This window comes from Felis catus, chromosome B3 (genome assembly GCF_018350175.1).
Source record: "Felis catus isolate Fca126 chromosome B3, F.catus_Fca126_mat1.0, whole genome shotgun sequence".
Classification (NCBI taxonomy): domain Eukaryota; kingdom Metazoa; phylum Chordata; class Mammalia; order Carnivora; family Felidae; genus Felis; species Felis catus.
Genome location: NC_058373.1, coordinates 61,675,832 through 61,697,575, shown reverse-complemented (window position 1 = coordinate 61,697,575; position 21,744 = coordinate 61,675,832). Strand labels below are relative to the sequence as shown.

Here is a 21,744-nt window from a genome sequence, read left to right as displayed (position 1 = left end):
CTTAAAACAAAACAATTTACCACAGCAACTGGGAACAACCCAGTGTCTACTAATACAGGAATCAACTATGGGAATTCCATTTAACAGAAAATGCCAGGGGTGCCTGGGTGGTTCAGTCAGTTAAGAGTCCAAATTTGGTTCAGGTCATGATCCCACAGTTTGTGGGTTCGAACCCTGCACTGGGATCTGTGCTAACAGCTCAGAGCCTGGAGCCTCCTTCGGATTCTGTCTCCCTCTCTCTCTGCCCCTCCCCTGCTCATGCTCCCTCCAACTCTCTCTCTCTTTCAAAAATAAATAAACGTTAAAAAATACTTTTTTTAATGCCAAACAAAATAACAATAATGAAAAATAACTCCACAAAGCGACAGGGAAGCTCTCTAGGATTTAAATTAAAAAAAAAAACAAAAACACTAAAGATGTACAAAGTTTGTTATTTATACTTTTGAGTAAAATTAGACAAAATAAGAACATGTATTCACATTTGCTTATATTTGCATAACAAAACTGCCAACTACACAAGAAACTACAGAGCGGCTCTCTAGAGCGGGTGGGCAGGAAGAGTCAACAGGGACATGAGTGGGAGTGAGGCTTCTCACTGTACATCATTTTAGATTTTTGACTTGTGAACCAAAAAATTAATGTGCTGTTCAGATTACTTATCACCAAAAACACTTGTGGACATAAAAGTCTCAATTCAAAGCTCAGATTCCAACCACCACTGCAGTAGATCACACTGCTCACATAGCAGATTTAAATGTAGTCACACCCTATTTCACCTGCTCTCTTCAATCCTGTCAAACCTGGGGGGGACCCCCCCCCCATCAATTTTTCATTTTTCACCCTCGTTTCACACTTCATCTACCTCATTGTTCAAAATATATTTTGGAAATGGAATCAAGGCTACCTGGTTGCCATTCAAGGAACATGTGTCATCCACCCTACTGTCCCCTCAAACTAATCTCTTCTATCTTTTTGACAACAATTCTCTAAGAACACTGTCTACATCAAAGGAACTGGATTTTTTTTAGCTGGATAAAAAAGCTAAGAAGAAACATTAAATCTTGCATTAAAAGCTTGCATAAAAAGAAAAGGATGAACAGTTGTTATCTCTTTCCAAGGGACAGTAAGCTAAATTTTATAATTTTTCCATCATTTTCCTCTGTTTTCTCCCTGTAATCAGAGTAAATACTTAAGCATCTCACTTCTATTTACTAAAGGAGAATTATTCATGCAGAAGTTAACAGCAATTAGTAACATTTAATTAAAAACCTCTTGTGACTACACCTATTGTAATGAGCACTGAGTAATGTATATAAATGGTGAATCACTATGATGTATACCTGAAACTAATTTAACATTGTAGGTCACTAACACTTCGATTAAAAAAAAAATCTCTTCCCCAACACTTTCCCTTAATAATTTAAAGAGAGCTGGAGCGCCTGGGCAGCTCAGTCGGGTAGGCGCCCGACTTCAGCTCAGGTCATGATCTCGAGGTTCCCGAGTTCGAGCCCCGCATCGGACTCTGTGCCGACAGCTCGGAGCCTGGAGCCTGCTTTGGATCCTGTGTCTCCCTCTCTCTCTGCCCCTCTCCCGCTCTCGCTCTGTCTCTCTGTCAAAAACAAATAAAAATATTTAAAAAATAATAATAATAATAATAATTTAAAGAGAGCTGTTGCATGGGGCGCCTGGGTGGCACAGTCAGTTAAGCGTCTGACTTCAGCCAGGTCACGATCTCGCGGTCCGTGAGTTCGAGCCCCACGTCAGGCTCTGGGCTGATGGCTCGGAGCCTGGAGCCTGTTTCCGATTCTGTGTCTCCCTCTCTCTCTGCCCCTCCCCCGCTCATGCTCTGTCTCTCTCTGTCCCCAAAATAAATAAACATTGAAAAACAAAATTAAAAAAATAATAATAAAAAAAAAATAATAAAGAGAGCTGTTGCAAACAACTATTCTTTCTGGCCAAAGTTAGGACTACATGTATTTTCAGGGAAGAAAGTAATTGTTAACAATTAAATAGCAATAATACCAGAGAATAATTTGTCAGTGTGCAAGCCCTAAAAAATGTACATACCATTTATTCTAGGTATGTTATTTCTGAGAATATACCCCAAGAAAATAATTAAGGATATTTACTTCAGAGTTTGGCACAACAGTGAAAATCTCTGAAAACAATCTAAATGTCCAGTAATACAGGAACAACTAACTAAACTATTTATATAGTAAAATATAAAGAAATTTAAAATGATATAAAAATGTATCTCAGCAGGAAGTTGTATATGAAATTCAGTGAACAATATATGTTATAAAACAGCACTGACACAATAACATTTTTGTTAAAAAAATTTTTTGAGGCGGAAACAGAAAAATCTGGGGGGAGGGGCCAAGATGGCGGAAAAGCATGGAAGTGTTTTTTGCATCTCTCATCCCTGAAATGCAGCCAAATCAACCATAAACCATCTTGCACACCTAGAAAACTGATTTGAGGATTAACACAACAATCTGCACAACCTGAACCACAGAACTGCAAGGTATGCAGTGCGGAGAGGTAAAATGGAGGAGGGAGAAACCACCAAGGGCAGGGAGCTGTTTTTGCTGGCAGAGAGAGCACAAAGACAGGGGGAGAGTATAGGAAAAGCACCCCCCTCCAAAAGCAGCTGCAGAGAAAAAGGAAGAGTGGAAACAGCCACAAGGGTCTAAACAAAAAAGGGAGAAAGGAGAGGGCTTAAATTCCATTAAGACTCTAAACAGCAGGAGTGCAGAGTCTGAAACTTCATAGCTGGATACCTGGTGGAGCTCTGGTGGGAAGAGCGAATCCCCAGGAGCAGAGTGAGGTCCAAGGGGTCCTCAGGCCACACGAGGAGAGGCGGTTCCCCTTCTGGGAGGACATTTGGTAGAGGCTGTGCAGCCTCCCCACAGGCAAAGGTCCCAAAGTACCCCAGAGAATAACGACATTCCCTGGGGCTGGAACAAGGTCATTAAGGGTGAAGCCTGGTGCCAGATGTGTGCTGTTATTTACCATAATCCCTAAAACACTGCTGCTACACAATCATGCAAACTTTCTGGGATGGGCTGGCACCCAGCTGCAGTCTCTGGGCATCGACAGCAGCACAGTCTGTAGAACATTCCTAGGAGCAGGCTGGAACCCAGGCATTGCTCAGCGAGACACTCCCCCAGAGGGTCTGAGCAGGTCAAAGCTGCAGTCCCTTAGAAGTGAGGTGTTGGGAAACACAGCCCCATCTGAGATAAAACTCAGGAGGGAGGTGCCACCTAGCAGCCTGACGGCTTGGTCATGGACAGTGTAGAAGTGGGGAGTGGACAGAATCCCTAGTCAAAGGAGGGATGCTTGATTGCTAGTTGGGGAGAAATGGGTGATGCCATTTTCACCCCACACGCCTGCACACACCACAACAATCCACCCCAGTAAGGCAAGCAGCGCCATCTAGTGGAGAACAGAGTCATTCACTAAGCCCCACCTAACTAGGCCAACCCTGCTCTTCAGGAACACAAGTCTCTCCACCAGCTTGGTTTACAGATTATCAAGTGCTTCATCATTTGACTTCTACAGGAAACCAGATGTAATTTCAATAGTATTTTATTCTGTTCGCTGGCCCTTTTATTCAATTTTTTTTCTTTTCTTGAATACAAGAGAAAGAACTTATTTTCCATTTTTATTAAAAATATTTTTAATTTTTTCTACGATATTTTTTACTTTTTTGTAAATTTTTAAAATTCTATTTTACTTTCATCATTTCATTTTATTCTATTTTATTGTATTCATTTTTTCAAATTTTCAAACGTTTTCCGTTTTTCTTTCCCATTTTTTTCTTATCTTCCCCTTTTTTCTCTATCAAGCTCTTTCAACAACCAAACAAAAACACACCTAAGATCTACCATCCTTCATTTGATTTCTTTGTGTTGTTTTTAAATTTTTTTTCTTTTTTTTACTTTATTAATTCCTTTTCTTCCTTCAAAATGACAAAACTCCAAAAGAAAGAACAGGAAGAAATGAGAGCCAGGGACTTAATCAACACAGATACAAGCAAGATGTTTGAACCAGAATTTAGAATCACAATAATAAGAATACTAGCTGGAGTTGAAAATAGATTATAATCCTTTTCTGCGGAGATAAAAGAAGTAAAAGCTAGTCAGGATCTAATAAAAAAAATGCCATAAATGAGCTGCAATCGTGAATGGATGGCATGGTGGCAAGGACGCATGAGGCAGAGCAGCGAATCAATGATATAGAGAACTTATGGAGAATAATGACGTAGAAAAAGGAGGCAGCTAAGGCAAAAGAGGACAAAATAAGAATTACAGAATTCAGTGACTCATTAAAAAGGTATAACATCAGGAACCCTGGGTACCTCAGTGTTAAGGTTAAGCATCTGACTTCCACTCAGGTCATGACCTCACAATTCATGAGTTCAAGCCCCGCATCAGGCTTTGTGCTGACAGCTCAGAGTCTAGAGGCTGCTTTGGATTCTGTGTCTCCCTCTCTCTCTGCCCCTCCCCCGCTCATGCTCTCACACTCTCTCTGTCTCTCTCAAAAAAAAAAAAAAAAAGGAGTAACATCAGAATCCTAGGGGTCCTAAAAGACAAACAGAGAGAAAAAGGGAAATTTATGTGAGCAAATCATAGTGGAAAACTTTCCTAACCTGGGGGAAAGACACAGACATCAAAATCCAGGAAGCACAAAGAACTCCCATTAGATTCAACAAAAACTGACCACCAACAAGGCCTATCAAATTCACAAAATACTCAGGCAAGGAAAGAATCATGAAAGCAGCAAGGGAAAAAGAAGTCCTTAACCTACAAGGGAAGACAGATCAGGTTCACAGCAGGCCTATCCACAGAAACTTGGCAGGCCAGAAAAGAGTGGCAGCCAAGAATTCTTTATCCAGCAAGGCTGTCATTCAAAATAGAAGGAGAGATAAAAAGTTTCCCAGGCAAACAAAAATTAAAGGAGTTCGACTACTAAACCAGCCCAGCAAGAAATTTTAAGGGGGACTCTCTGATGGGAGGAAAGATGAAACAAAACAGAACAAAACAAAAAATGACCAAAAGCAACAAAGACTAAAAAGGACCAGAGAATACCACCAGAAACTCCAACTCTACAGGCAACATAATGGCAATAAATTCATATCTTTCACTACTCACTCTAAACATCAATGGTCTAAATGCTCCAATCAAAAGACACAGGGCAACAGAATGGATAAGAAGACAAGATCCATCTATGTGCTGTTTACAAGAGACCCATTTTAGACAGATTGAAAATAAGGGGATGGAGAACCATCTATCATGCTAATGGTCACCAAAAGAAAGGTGGAGTAGCCATAATTATAACAGACAATCTAGATTTTAAAATAAAGACTGTAATAAGAAATGAAGAAAGTCATTATATCATAATTAAGGGGTCTATCCACCAAGAAGACCTAACAATTGTAAACATTTATGTTCCAAACGTGTGAGCACCCAAATATATAAATCAATTAATCACAAACAAACTCATTGCCATTATAGCAGGGGACTTCAACACCCCACTTACAGCAATGGACAGATAATTTAAACAGAAAATCAACAAGGAAACAATGGCTTTGAATGACACACTAGACTGGATGGACTTAACAGATATATTCAGAATATTTCACCCTAAAGCAGAATACACATTTTTCTCAAGTGCACATGGAACATTCTCCAGAATAGATCACCCTCACAGAATAGATCACCCTCAACAAGTACAAAAAGAGCTGAGATCATACCATGCATATTTTCACACCACAATGCTATGAAATTTGAAATCAACCACAAGAAAAAATTTGGAAAGATAACAAATACTTGGAGACTAAAGAACATCCTACTAAAGAATGAATGGGCTAAGCAAGAAGTTAAAATAGAAATTAAAAAGTACATGGAAGCCTATGAAAATGATAACACCACAGCCCAAAACCTGTGGGATGCAGCAAAGATAGTCATAAGAGGGAAGAATATAGCATCCACGCCTTCCTAAGGAAGGAAGAAAGGTCTCAGATACACAACCTAACCTTACACCTCAAAGAGCTGGAAAAAGAACAGCAAATAAAACCCAAACCCAGCACAAGACAGGAAATGCTAGCGAACTCCCCCAAAAAAACAGTAGAACAGATCAATGAAGCCAGGAGCTGGTTCTTTGAAAGAATTAACAAAATTGATAAACCCCTAGCCAGTTTGATCAAAAAGAAAAAGGGGGGTGCCTGGGTGGCGCAGTCGGTTAAGCGTCCGACTTCAGCCAGGTCACGATCTCGCTGTCCGTGAGTTCGAGCCCCGTGCCAGGCTCTGGGCTGATGGCTCGGAGCCTGGAGCCTGTTTCCGATTCTGTGTCTCCCTCTCTCTCTGCCCCTCCCCCATTCATGCTCTGTCTCTCTCTGTCCCAAAAAAATAAATAAACGTTGAAAAAAAAAAATTTTTTTTTAAAAAGAAAAAGGAAAGGACCCAAATAAATAAAATCAAGAATGAAAGGGGAGAGATCACAACCAACACTGCAGAAATGCAAACATTAATACGAGAATATTATGAGCAATTATATGCCAATAAGATGGGCAATCTGGAAGAAATGGACAAATTCCTAGAAACATATAAGCTACCAAAACTGAAACAGGCAGAAATAGAAAATCTGAACCAACCCATAACCACCAAAGAAATAGAATTAGTAATCAAAAATCTCCCAAAAAACAACAGTCCAGGGCCAGATGGCTTTCCAGAGGAATTCTACCAAACATTTAAAGAGTTAACACCTATTCTCTTCTCTTGATGCTGTTCCAAAAAATAGAAATGGAAGGAAAACTTCCAAACTCGTTCTATGAAGCCAGCATTACCTTGATTCCAAAACCAGACAAAGACCTCACTAAAAAGGAGAACTATAGACAAATTTCCCTGATGAATATGGATCAAAAATTCTCAACGAGACATTAGCCAACTGGATCCAACAATACAGTAAAGAATTATTCACCACAACCAAGTGGGATTTATACCTGGGATGCAGAGCTGGTTCAAGATCTGTAAAATAATCAATGTGATACATCACATCAATAAAAGAAAGGACAAGAACCACATGATCCTCTCAATAGATGCAGAGAAAGCATTTGACAAAATACAGCATCCTTTCTTGATAAAAACCCTCAAGAAAGTAGGGATAGAAGCATACCTCGAGATCATAAAAGCCGTATATGAAAGACCCAATGCTAATATCATCCTCCAATGGGAAAAACTGGGAGCTTTTCCCCTAAGGTCAGCAACAAGACAGGGATGTTCACTCTCACCACTGTTATTCAACATAGTATTGGAAGTCTTAGCCTCAGCAATCAGACAACACAAAGAAATAAAATGCATCCAAATCAGCCAGGAGAAGGTCAAACTTTCACTCTTCACAGATGACATGGAAAACCCAAAAGATTCCACCAAAAAACTGCTGGAACTGATCCATGAATTCAGCAAAGTCGCAGGATATAAAATCAATGCACAGAAATCACTTGCATTCCTATACACCAATAATGAAGCAACAGAAAGAGAAATCATGGAATCAATCCATTTACAATTGCACCAAAAACCATAAAATACCTAGGAATAAATCTAATCAAAGAGGTGAAAAATCTATACACTGAAAACTATAGAAAGCCTATGAAAGAAATTGAGGAACACACAAAAAAATGGAAAAACATTCCATGCTCCTGGATTGGAAGAACAAACATTGTTAAAATGTCAATACTACCCAAAGCAATCTACATATTCAATGCAATACCTATCAAAATAATACCAGCATTTTTCACAGAGCTAGAACAAATGATCCTAAAATTTGTATAGAACCAGAAAAGACCCCGAATAGCCAAAGCAATCTTGAAAAATAAAACTGAAGCTGGAGGCATCATAATTCCAGACTTCAAGACGTATTACAAAGCTGTAATCATCAAGACAGTATGATACCGGCACAAAAACAGATCAATGCAATAGAATAGAGAACCCAGAAATGGACCCACAAAAGTATGGTCAACTAATCTTTGACAAAGCAGGAAAGAATATCCAATGGAATAGTCTCTTCAGCAAATGGTGCTGGGAAACTGGACAGTGACATACAGAAAAATGAACCTGGACCACTGTCATACACCATACACAAAAACAAACTCAAAATGGATGAAAGACCTAAATGTAAGACAGGAAACCATCAAAATCCTAGAGGGGAAAGCAAGGAAAAACCTCTTGGATCTCGGCCACAGCAACTTCATACTCAATATGTCTCCAGAGGCAAGGGAAACAAAAGCAAAAATGAACTATTGGGATCTCATCAAGATAAAAAGCTTCCACACAGGGAAGGAAACAATCAGCAAAACTAAAAGGCAACCAATGCAATGGGAGAAGGTATTTGCAAATGACATATCAAATAAGGGGTTAGTATCCAAAATCTATAAAGCACTTACCAAACTCAACAACCAAAAACCAAATCATACAGTGAAGACATGGGCAAAAGACAAACTTATCTACAGAAGACATCCAGATGGCCAACCGACACATGAAAAAATGCTCAACATCACTCATCATCAGGGAAATACAACTCAAAACCACAATGAGATACCACCTCACACCTGTCAGAATGGCTAACATTAACAACTCAGGCAACAACAGATGTTGGCGAGGATGTAGAGAAAGAGGATCTCTTTTGCATTGCTGGTGGGAATGCAAACTGGTCCAGCCACTCTGGAAAACAGTATGGAGGTTCCTCAAAAATTAAGATAGAACTAGGGGCGCCTGGGTGGCGCAGTCGGTTAAGCGTCCGACTTCAGCCAGGTCACGATCTCGCGGTCCGTGAGTTCGAGCCCCGCGTCGGGCTCTGGGCTGATGGCTCAGAGCCTGGAGCCTGTTTCCGATTCTGTGTCTCCCTCTCTCTCTGCCCCTCCCCCGTTCATGCTCTCTCTCTCTCTCTGTCCCAAAAATAAATAAAACGTTGAAAAAAAATTAAAAAAAAAAAAAATTAAGATAGAACTACCCTATGACCCAGCAATTACACTACTAGGTATTTACCCAGCATACAGATATGCTGATTTGAAGGGGCACATTCGCCCCAATGTTTACAGCAGTAAACACTGGCTATTGACAATAGCCAAAGCATGGAAAGAGCTCAAATATCCATCAATGAGTGAATGGATAAAGAAGAAGCGGTAATATGTGTATGCGCATGCGTGTGTGTGTATATGTGTCTACATACACACACACACACACACACACACACAAAATGAAGTATTACTTGGCAATCAAAATGAATGAAATCTTGCCATTTGTAACTACATGGATGGAACTAGAGGGTATTATGCGAAATTAGTCAGAGAAAGACAAATATCAATTGACTTCACTCATATGAGGAATTTAACAGATGAACACAAGGGAAGGGAAACAAAAATCATATAAAAACAGGGGCGCCTGGGTGGCTCAGTCGGTTAAGTGTCAGACTTCGGCTCAGGTCATGATCTCACAGTCCATGAGTTGGAGCCCTGCGTCGGGGGGCTCCAGCTCAGAGCCTGGAGCCTGTTTCAGATTCTGTGTCTCCCTCTTTCCTCCCCCACTCATGCTCTCTCTCTTCTCAAAAATAAATAAACGTTAAAAAAAAAATCACATAAAAACAGGGAGGGGGTCAAATAAGAGACTCTTGAATATAGAGAACAAACAGAGGGTTGCTGGAGGGGTTATGGGAGGGGGGGATGGGCTAAAAGGGTAAGGGGCATTAAGGAATCTACTCCTGAAATTATTGTTGCACTATATGCTAACTAACTTGGATATGAATGAATGAATGAATGAAAGAAAGAAAGAAAGAAAGAGAAAGAAAGAAAGAAAAGAAAGAAAGATAGATCTGGAAGGTACACACCAAAAGTATTTTATCTTTGGGTGGTGGTTAATTTTTTTTCCTTTTCAGGATTTTCCAAATTTTCTGTATGAAATCCTAGTTTTAATAATTCATTATATTGGAGCGCCTGTGTGGCTCAGTCAGTTAAGCATCCAACTTTGGCTCAGGTCATCATCTTATGGTTCGTGGATTTGACCCCTTATTTGGGCTCTGGGCTAACAGCTCAGAGCCTGCTTCAGATCCTGTCACCCTCTCTCTCTGTCTCTTTCCTGCTCACGTGTTCTTTCTCTCTCTCAAAACTAAACATTTTAAAGTAATAATAATTTGTTATATGTACTATTCGTATACAAGTGTTACATATGTAGTAATTTTTTGCTTATGTAACTATATTAATGCAGAAATATGCATCAAGTGTCTGTTATATGCTAGGCACTGCTCAGGTGCAGGGGAGACAGCAGGGGAGACAATACACACAAGGTTCCTGCTCTCAGAATTTACAGAATTTATGTTCCAGGGGTGCAGGGTAGAAAGTGATAATAAAGAGACAAGTGAATGAGCAAAATAATTTTACTTAGTGATAAGTTCTATGAAAAAAGTAAACAGGGTAGTGTTAGTGACTGGGTTGGAGGATACAACTCTAGCTACAGGGGTCAGGCATCTCTGAGGCCTTTTGAGCTGAGAGATGAATGACAAGGAAGAACAAGCAGGTGAAAAGCCTACCAAGCAGATACAACATGAAGTACACAGGCTCTGAGATGGAGGTGAGCTTGTTGGGTGTGATACACAGAAAAGGGGCCAGTATGGAGGAAGAAGGTAGGCAGGGAGACTGAGGATAAAGACGGGTCTGATACTGTAGGCCCAGTAGACCATGTTAAGGAGTTTGGGCTTTATTCTAATTGCAATGAGAAGCCACTGGAGGGTTTTAAGCATGTGAATGATGTAGTCTGCACTATGTGTTAGATCACTCTGGCAAGTGAGTGGAAAGTGAATTTTAGGGGGGCAAAACCATGAAGAGGCTGCTGTAGTAAATCCAAAGGTCTGGACTAGGGTGAGTGGGAGAGATGGCTAGAATGGTCAGACTCTAGGTACAGTACAGGTGACAGAATGTGCTAAACAGACTATATGTGGGGTAAGGGAGAAAGCAATCTAGAATGACCCTTAGGTTTAAGTATAAGCAAAACAGGGACTTTCTTTGGAGTTTATGTATTAAAAACCTTCAGTAGACAGAAGAAAAGAATGGGAAACTGAAATTCGTTCCCTTAATTTCTACCTCTTTTCCTCTAGGTGAACATTTTTACCTTCTTTTTTTTTTTTTTTTTTTTTTTTTTTTTTTTCCAACGTTTATTTATTTTTGGGACAGAGAGAGACAGAGCATGAACGGGGGAGAGGCAGAGAGAGAGGGAGACACAGAATCGGAAACAGGCTCCAGGCTCTGAGCCATCAGCCCAGAGCCCGACGCGGGGCTCGAACTCACGGACCGCAAGATCGTGACCTGGTTGAAGTCGGACGCTTAACCGACTGCGCCACCCAGGCGCCCCCATTTTTACCTTCTTAAAGCTTACTCTCACAAAGTAACAGTGCCTTATATTACCAAAAGATGAATAAAAATTTTGATTGTAAAATATGAAGTATTTATTGCTCCTAAGAAGACTTTCTCCTAAGCTAGGGATACTAGCTTAATAGAGTTGCCTGGAAGAGGGGATGTGGTGGAAACTTAAGAAGAAACATCTACTTGGGCACAGAGCAGAGATGTACCCATGATTTACCATGGACCTGGCCATATCCTTATGAGAAATATTTATTGGTTAGGAAACTAACATTTATATTAATTAAAGAAAAAATCACTTATATAAATCTCACCCCTAGATCATCTTCCTTCTCTTTCCACACCTTCCAAAAGGGATTAATAAGGAAAAAAACAAAAACAAAAAACTACAGGATAGCCATGATTTCAAAAGACTTCATTTTCATACACAATAAAGACTTATGCTGTTACCTTGACCTCCTGCCAGTAGGGCCCCCCACGGGTGAACATGAAGTAACTGTACATTTGATTCTTCCTCTGGATTATATCCGTGTCCTGTCTAATATTCACCATCCAAGGCCGACCATCTCCACGTACACGGAGATACAGAGTGTTGAACTGGGACCAATCATAAGACCTCTTTCTCTCGAAAGGGCCCTAAGGTGCAGAAAGGAAAATTAAGTTCATCTCATTTTCCACCACTAGCAAAATTAGTATCTTTTGAAGTATCAAAAGGATCCACTGGCATTTTTCTACCTAGTTTGCCCTTCTACCATAAGGAGGCAGATAAATCTGGGGATTATTTTTTTAGCATAAAATACTGACACAGTATTTATGTTTCTCTTTTTTTTAATGGTCACTTATTTTGAGATAGAAAGCATATATGCATGCACAATTGGGGGACAGGCAGAAAGAGAGAGAATCCCAAGTAGGTTCCACACAGTCAGCACAAAGCCCAACGCAGGGCTCAAACTCTTAACCTGAGCCGAGATCAAGAGTCAGACGCTTAACCAAATGCACCCCCCAGGTGCCCCGTATTTATGCTTCAAAGGTAATGTTCAGGACATGATTGGCCCAGGACAGTGTTGATATGTGGTAGGCACTCATATGTATCAATGAATGGAAATGAATTGCTGTATGTACCTTTTTTTCCCCTGGTCCTATCAAGTAATGGATTCTGAGTGGGCAGCGATAGCTGCCTTCCTATAAATCAGAAAACTATGAAAGAGCTCAAGTTTTAAAATCGCTATTTTATAACAATAGCTACCATCCACTGAAAACCTACGTAAACACTGTGAATGCATAATTTCATCCTCACAGCCCTCTGAGATAGGTACTATCATTGTGTTCCAGCTTACAAATGAAGAAACTGAGCACTCAACTAGGAAATGGTAGATCCAGTGCCGTTTAATTCCAAAATCTATATTTAAAAAGAAAAAAATTTTTTTAATGTTATTTATTTTTGAGAGAGAGAGAGGAAGACACAGAATCCGAAGCAGGCAGCAAACAGCCCGATGCGGGGCTCGAATTCACGAATTTTAAGATCATGACCCGGGCTGCAGTCACTCAACCAACTGAGCCACTCAGGTGCCCCTCCAAAATCTGTATTCTTAACAACTACCTATACTGTCTCTCATGGAAAATGGAATCTAGTGTTAATTTAAAAAGGTGTTTATTTACAGCATTCTCAAAGGTAATCTGATTTCGAGAATAGCAGTGCTCAGATATGAACTATCTTACTTACTAGCTGTGTAACTTTAGACAAGTTGTTAACTCTCCCAAAGCCTCAGTTTCCTCATCTATATAATTAGGATGACCACGCTTTACAGGATTGTTGTGAGGAATTAAAGGGATATATGTATATACATGTATATATGTATATGTACATGTATATATATATGTATACATATATATGTATATATATGTGTATATATGTATATGTACGTGTATATATATATACACGTATATATATACACACACACACAAAGTAACACACTTAATAAATTGTATCGCCTATTTTCATTACTCCGCAGTGTTTATCCAGCCATAGAATTATTTTCTACTGTGGAATGACCAAATCCATTCTGTGGATTTCAGGCACTGGAAAGAAAAAAAATCCTTATATGCATACTTGTCTCTGAAAGAACACATACCTTTCTTTCTCATCATTATCTGGAGAGAGGGACCCTGGTAACTAACATTTGCCTTTCTCCTTAGAGTACAATACCCAAGCAAACATCCAGAGGCTATGGCCAAGGCCAGGCATGAGAGCCTGTCCAGGTAGCCCTGAAACAACACCCAGTCAGCAAATTTGCAAAAAGCCATAGACTGGTTGTGAGACAAAGGAGCTAACCTAAGTAACTCTAGAAAATAATGTTCTGGTGGGAAACTGTGAAACTAAAGACAAAGGAAACTATATATACCCAGTGTACTCTAGTTGGTAAAGTTGTTTCTCACAGGGTTATGGGTTAAAAGTTCTGAAACTGCTGGGGCGCCTGGATGGCTCAGTTGGTTAAGCATCCGATTTTGACTCAGGTCATGATCCCATAGTTTGTGATTTTGAGCCCTGCATCAGACTCTGTGCTGACAGCTCAGAGCCTGGAGCCTGCTTCAGATTCTGTTGTCTCCTTCCCTCTCTGCCCCTCCCCTGTTCACACTCTCTTTCTCTGTCAAAAATAAACAAACATTAAAAATAAATAAATAAATAAAATTTTTTTAATTAAAAAAATTTAAAAGTTCTGAAACTGTTTTGCATGTACACTGGGGTTGAATTAGCAGGTAAGTTGACGGTAACTAATGGGAGACAGGTTTCTCACATTATTACAGTACAAAGTTATAGATAAGAGGGAGAAGCTGAAAATGAACCACATGGTACTATATTAGAGTCAGCACGGTATGAACTCATATTTGGCTTGTACAGAAATAGTTACAGACGTGTTTCCACAATTGGTATACATCCCTGTATTTCCTGCTGTGTCCATTGAGAGGTCCTGGAAGTACTGTCAACCAAGTAGCAACAAGCATACTCAGCACCCAGATCTGGGTTTCTAATACCATTCTCCAAAAAAAGGCATCAGGGCTCTTTTGGGAGATGGCTAGTTCTAGGTCTGGGACAGAGAAAATACAAAATGTGCTTAGAGCATCGTATAGTGCCAGAAAGTTCTAAGAAACAAAAAAATGGAGGCATGTCAAAAGGACAAAAACCAACTTGAAAGAGCTTCCAATGGCCAAAGCTGGAACAATTTGAGCAATAAAATAAATAACATAGCACTGGATTATAACCCGAGGTACGAGTCCATACAAAATGACTGGCTGACTAAATAAAGTCGGAGAAAAACAAAACTTCTTCTCTGAAGAATACCCAATAATATATGAAAATACCATCCCTTTAAGGAGACAGAACTTAACCCCATGCCCTGCTCCCATGCCTTGAATGTAGGATGCTCTTAGTGACTTGCTTCCAAAGAAGAGTATGGAAAGAAGAAAAACAAATAGTAACAACAGAGTAATCTGGCAAACACTATCCTGACCAGGGGATCAAGGTTAACACATCAATGATAAGTCACATTGCTAGCATGTACTCCTGATATGATGTGATGAAAACAGTACTTCAGCTCTGTGGTATTCTTCCTAAAAAACCAAAAACCCAGTCTTACAAGGAGAAAAAACATCTGAAAATCCCAAATTGAGGATTATTCCACAAACTACCTGACCAGGATTTCTCAAATCCTCAGGAAAAATAAGGAAAGACTAAGAAACTATTACATGGTAGAGGAGCCTAAGGAGACATGACAACTAGATATAATGTGGTGTCCCGGCTGGGATCCCGGGACAGAAAAAGTACAAGTGGAAAAACTACTGGAATACAAATAGTGTCTGGAATTAGTTAACAGTAATGTACCAATGTTGATTTCCTAATTGTGACAAATGTACGAAAGCAATGTAAGATAGCAACAATTGGAGAAGGTGGGTGAGGGGCATATGGAGCCTTCTGTACTATCTGCACAATTTTTCAGTAAAACTAAAACTTTTCTAAAATAAAAAAGTTTACTTAAAAAATAAAAATAAAAACTACATGCTGACCCTACATCCACCCTAATGAACCTCTGGCCATCACAGGGACTGTGGTCTATTAGAGAAGACGCATATCTCCCGAGATCATTGTTCAAATGTCTGACTTCTCAGAGCTCCTCAAACATAAGAATGTCCCACCCTGACCCAAAGTGATGCCCAGAAACAAGTGCCCCCTCCTCAGGAACCGCTTCCCCCTTATGCTTTTGCTTTACACCTGTGCCCCGTACTTACTTAACCCCACTGACACAGATGACCTACCAGGTGTTTTCACTCATAGAAACAAAAGCTATCTGTAGGGGCAACTGAGTGACTCAGTTAAGCATCCAACTCTTGATTTCGGCTCAGTTCATGGTCTCACAGCTCCTGAGTTCGAGCGGCGCAATAGGATTCTCTTTCCCTCCCTTAATCTCTGTCCCTCCCCCACTCGTATTCTCAGTCTCTCAAAATAAATAAACTTAAAAAAAAAAGTATTTTGTTTAAAAAGCAAAAAAAGCTATCTGCTACAGTTCATACTACAATGAAATTCACCCCCGTTCACTGGAAAACCGAGGCTCTGGGACTTCACTTACCCTTGGAATCCTGGATATCATTGCACAGTACCCACTGCGGCCACTTTCCCCATCTTTAGGCGCCTCAGAGCTCAGAGTTCCATACAGCAGTGCACTCTGATTATTCTTGCCCATTTTCAGGAACACTTCACTTCTGCCTCCAATTGTCTTATCAGAAGTCACCATCCACTTATCTAAGTCCTCTTTTCCACGGAATTGCCAGACAACCTTGGCTTGTTCCAGCAAGACCTCACGCAGAGGGCGGCCTTCAGGGCCGATCCAATAATTCACAATATCATCCTTCAAACGCCTACAGTGGTTCTTTATTTCATCTTTAATTGCCTTATCAAAACTAACTTCCGGCTTTTCCTCTGGAGAGGTTATATCCAAAGCAACTTCTCTCTGGTGATGTCCTTGCAAATCCCCTTCAGTATTCCTTTGAGAGGAAGTTTTGCCAGGAGCAGCCACAGGTTTCTGAAGACTACTAGAACAATAGTCTGCAAAGCGATTACCCAAAAATGGACATGAGGAAACACTTGGCTTCAGGCATTTTCTGAAAATATAAGCGCTACTCAGAAACTTGTGAACCAAAGCCATAGTATGATAAAATGTAAATTTCTCCCTGGGCTACAAAGAAAAGAAGCTTCAGCAAATAGCTCAATTCCACCTAGAAAGGAAAAGACATTGAAGAGTTACCAGGGTAGCAATGACTGCATCACAATTTCAAATTCAACAAAGACATGTGTTGTGAAATTCATGAACTTATTTTCTAATTCTATAAACACTTCCCCAGGGCCTACTATGAACATAAGCCTGTTTACGCAGCATATAAAGAAAGTATCCCCCTGCCTCGTGAAAAAATGAGAAGAGGAAGAGAAACACAGGCCCCCTTCATGGAGTTAATTATTACCTCAAAATAATTCAAGTATGTACTTCAAAAGGTTGTGTTGACCTTAAACCAAATTTTTATGCTGATTCTTATTTTATTTTTATTTTTTTAAATTTTTTAAAGATTATTTACTTTTTGAGAGACAGAGCATGAGTGGGGAGGGGCAGAAAGACAGGGAGATACAGAATCCAAAGCAGGCTCCAGGCTCTGAGCTGTCACCACAAAGCCCGACGTGGGGCTCAAACTCACAAACCTGAGATCACAACCTGAGCCGACGTCAGACGCTTAACCGACTGAGCCACCCAGGTGCTCTTATGCTGGATTTTTAAAGAAATCATTGATACCTAAAATAAAATACTCAACTAATTCACTCCAAGACCTAGGATAACTGACAACATTTTAGCACTTCATCTATACAAACAGGGACTACAGGGTACATTGTATGTGGAGTCAGAAAATATGCCCACTTATTAGGTTATGAACATTGTGAATATTGGCAATTTCATACGGCTAAACCTAATAAAGCTCTTTATCCTCTGGTAAAGCTATTAATCTTTTGAAGCCTCCATTTCCTCAGGGGTAAGGCTGTGTTAACACCTCCTCTACTTACCATAAGGTATTCTTCTGAAGATCAGATGGAATGAAGGCTACAAGAGCATTCTCTGATCCAGTAAGGTTTTCAAACCACCTGGCATATATTATCTCATTTAAGGCACACAAGGCTCCTGTAAGACAAGCCAGGGAGATATTTCCTTTCTCTAGGAAACAGACACCAACAGGTGAAATGATTTGCCTAAGCTCACACTGCTAATCAGCATGGAAGCTAGAATTAGAACCCTAGCCTTGAGTCCTTCCACTAGATGCTGCTGCTTCTAGTAAAAACATCAGCAACACAAGTTCTATAGCTCTAGTAAAATAACAACTTTGGCTAAACAGTTCTCTCTACTTACTCCAGCTACCCCTAAGAGGAAATAAAAGATGCAATGCCAATTTCTTTGTCTTTCTCCTATTTTGGCCCAAAGACCAGGAGAAAGGAAAAACAAAAACAAAAATTCATCCACTAGTCAGAACATGGTGCTGAATGAGGAAATAAACAGAACACTAAAAACTTAAAAGAAAAAAAAGCCTCAAAAATGCCAAAATCCAACAATCTGGCTCACCTGCTTCAACTGCCTAGTAGTCTACAACTAAATGGCGCCCAGACCACCCTAACTACAACCAAGGAGTGGTCAATCGTCTAGAGTGCCCCTCCTCCCTCACTCCTCACATCAGGGGAATCACCACTTTTTTTCTTCTAGAACACTGCACTCTGCTCCCTGCCTCCAGGCTTGCTGCCACCACCTCTACCTCATCCCACCTCTCAGCATCTAGAAGGGCCTAAAACATAAAACTGATCATTTATCTTCTCTGATTAAAACACATGTGGGGCTCCCTCATGGTCTTCAGAATAAAGGCCAACTTTCTCCACAGGGTCTAGAAGACTCCACATCTGGCCTCCATTCATCTCCCCAACCTCACCTCTAGTCACATCCCACTCTCTACTCCAATCCTGGCTAAACACCTGTGGTCCACCAAGTGCCAACCAGTACTCCCTTCTCTGGGCTTCAGTCTTTGGCTGATTGCTGTTCCTAGGCCAGGAATGCCCTCCACAGATTTTGCCTAGCTACCTTATCCTTTGGAACTCAGCTTCAACATCCCTTACCCCCACAAGAACCCTTCCTTGACGATTCAACTTCACCAGCACCTGCATCCCTCTGATGTAATCTTACTGCATCCTGGGCTTCCTCTTTCCCTACTACAGTTTACTGCAATTTCTTCATTAGTCTCTTCCATCAAGACACTCCAGTCTGGCGAGGGAGACCATCCTCACTGTGGTACTTCCAGCTCCCAGAATGGTGCCAGGCATGCAGGAGACTTGTAATATATGTTAAATAATACCTCCACAATTCCCCACTTCCTCAACCGGTGTCTTGGTTCAGGGTCTTATTGCTTCTTACCAGGACTACTGTAACTTCCCAACAAAGGGCTTCTCAAACTTTAAGTGCCTATGAATTGGGGCGTCTCAGTAGCTCAGTGGGTTAAGCATCCAGCTCTTGACTTTGGCTCAGGTCATGATCTTGCGATTCATTAGTTTGAGCCCCGCATCAGGCTCTGTGCTGACAGCTCAAAGCCTGGAGCCTGCTTCGGATTTTCTCTCTCTCTCTCTCTCTCTCTCTCTCTCTGCCTCTCCCCCACTTGTGCTCTGTCTCTCTCAAAAATAAATAAGCATTAAAAAAACTTTCTTAAATCACTTTAAAATGCAGATTCTGATTTAGTAGGTATAGGATAAGGCCTGAGATTCTGTATTTCTAACAAGCCCCCAAACGATGCCCTTGTCATTGGTCCATAGGATACTCTTTAAGTAGCAAAATTCTAACACATCTCCTTGACTCTGATCTCCTCTACTTCTCCCAATCTATCCTTTGACAGGCAACAAAAGGGATTTGTCTAAATCTGACTGCACTCCCCTTATAATAAGTCAGCAATTCCTCCCCAGAAATTCAAACTCCTAAAATAGTACACAAGGCCCTCCAAAATGTGCCCAAGTCCCGATCTATTGCCTCATATCCATGGGCAATAACCTCAGCTCCATCAAGACCAACTGCAGGGGCACCTAGGTGGCTCAGTCAGCTGAGCATCCAGCTCTTGATTTCAGCTCAGGTCATGGGATCAAGCCCCTTGTGAGATTCTGTGCTGAGTGTGGGGTCTGCTTAAGATTCTCAGTTTCCCTCCCTCTGCCCCTCTCCCCCGCTTGTGCACGGTCTCTCTAAAATTAAAAAAATAATAATTTTTAAAAAAGACCAACTGTAATCCTGTCTGAACACATACAAAAAAAAAAAAAAAAAAACCACACTGTTGAAACCACAAAAATGACCAAATATTCTACTATCTTGGCTAATATGAATGACTAACATATCTTTTTTTAAGTTTATTTATTTTGAGAGAGAGAGAGAGAGAGAGTCTGTGAGTGAGGGGGGCAGGGCAGAGAGCAAGAAATGAGACAATCCCAAGCGGGCTCCTGTCAGTGCAGAGACTGATGCGGGGTTCGATCCCACAAACAGATCATGACCTGAGCCAAAGTTAAGAGTCTGGACACTTAACTGAGAGCCACCCAGGTGCCCTGAATGACTGGTATATGTTGACCAATCATGGCATTAGCCCTAACACTAGATAGATAAGACTTCACATTCCCAGTCATAGAATTACCTCCACTTCCAGACTACTTTTCCCCAAATCACTTAACACAAACCTAAATCCAATAATAAATCCCTTTTAACACTCTTACTTAGATGTTACAGGTTTCCTATGGTATGTGTTTTTTCTCACTGTAAGAAGTAATAAGCTCATGTTCAACTATAGTCATGTTCCTGGTTGCCTTCCACCAGGGGGCAATGACATTTACTCTTCCTCCATATTCTCCTGACAATCCATGCATACCCCTCTTTCGCCCTTACATAATGTTAGAATATCACTTTTATCTGTCTACCTCACTAGTGTGACCTCCTTAATCATAAGGACCATGGCTTAAACATAACTGATGCCCAATGATGTTTGCTGAATAAATGAAAACCATGCAAACAGTATATTTTCACATGGACTAAAAAAAGAAGGGAACCAGGAAATTAAAAACAGTTGATCTGAGGTCCTGGAATCATAGGTAATATTTCAATTTCCCTCACCGATTGTGCTTAAATAATTTTATCTCTATATATTAAGGAATTGGGAAACAAATGATAATCCTATAAAATGGAATTTGTACAATCATAAAAGATTCTCGAGAACCCCAACCATAGGCTACACTACTAAGTGGCAAATAAGGAGGAATCCAAACTGCATATATACAAATATTGCAAGCATAAAAATGCAGAGACAAAAAAGTTTTGGGTGGCGAAAAAAGGCTTAAAGCTGTATATAGGATGGGATTATGAGTAACATTATTCACCCTATTTTCCACACTCTTAATAGTGCTGTTACTTCTCTAATGACATAAATTTAATTATAAAATTTTGCTTTGTATTTTTACCAATAAACATAAAGTAAAACCCATCAAATGGATGATCCGGTGCCGAAGTTGATGAATTTTGACGGCAACGGAACCCACTGAGCTAAAACAGAGTAGTCTTAGTAAAGATTATATACCCAGGGCTTACCATGTGCCAGAAACTGTTCTAAGTATATTTCATTGACTCCTCACAACAACCCTGAGAGAGGTGCTGTAACTGTTCCCATTACAAAGACGGGGAAACGGAGGTTCCAAGAATAAATTAACCGAGGTCATACAGCTAGTAAGTGGCAAAACTAACCCTCGACCCCTGTGTTTTAACTCCGGATCTGATTCGGGGGAACGGTCGGGACCGTGCCACGGAGAGGCAGCCCTGTCAGGCCTCACCTGCTGGGGCTGTGTGGCCCTCCCACGTCCCCGACGCGCTAACAGCCCGCCGGTGCTTGCTGGCCTCCCCGCCGGAACGCGCGAGTGACTTCCACCCGGATTTCCGCTTTTCCCAACCGGGTACTCCACTTTCTTCGTGTGCGTCCGTCTGCTTTTCCAGTCCGGCGCCAAACCAGACCTTAGGCCACTAGAGTTCCGGCCGAGGCGCAGTCCGGAGAAGAGAAACAAGATTTCCGGAGCCCGGCGAATTCAGGCTTTTGGTCGAACAGCCTCCCAAAGGGCTCCGCTTACCCCCTCCTGATCTTTTCTGCCCTGTGTGAGAAACTGGCGGAGAGTTTAGAGACGCTTTTCTCCTTTCCTTTCTGCATCCCTGCTTCAGGCTGCAAATTCCACCCCGCATCTTTCAAACAGGACCCAA

General features: G+C 40.8%; 1 protein-coding gene across 4 annotated transcripts in view; it reads right to left on the bottom strand.

Moving 5' to 3' along the window:
• The window catches only part of NDUFAF1 (NADH:ubiquinone oxidoreductase complex assembly factor 1), a 28,842-nt gene that overhangs the window by 4,046 nt on the left and 3,052 nt on the right, over nt 1-21,744 (bottom strand). The window contains exons 2-5 of one of the 4 annotated variants that reach the window (XM_006932629.5): nt 21,327-21,638; nt 17,508-17,622; nt 16,030-16,675; nt 11,858-12,043 (exon numbers count right to left, since the gene is read on the bottom strand). In XM_006932629.5, coding sequence (XP_006932691.1) covers nt 11,858-12,043; nt 16,030-16,605 — 762 coding nt within the window. In that variant the 5' untranslated portion in view covers nt 16,606-16,675; nt 17,508-17,622; nt 21,327-21,638. Of the gene's footprint in view, nt 1-11,857; nt 12,044-16,029; nt 16,676-17,507; nt 17,623-21,087; nt 21,220-21,326; nt 21,639-21,744 lie in introns of those variants that run through there. The other 3 variants (XM_045059516.1, XM_045059517.1, XM_023255478.2) reach the window with 3 other exon arrangements.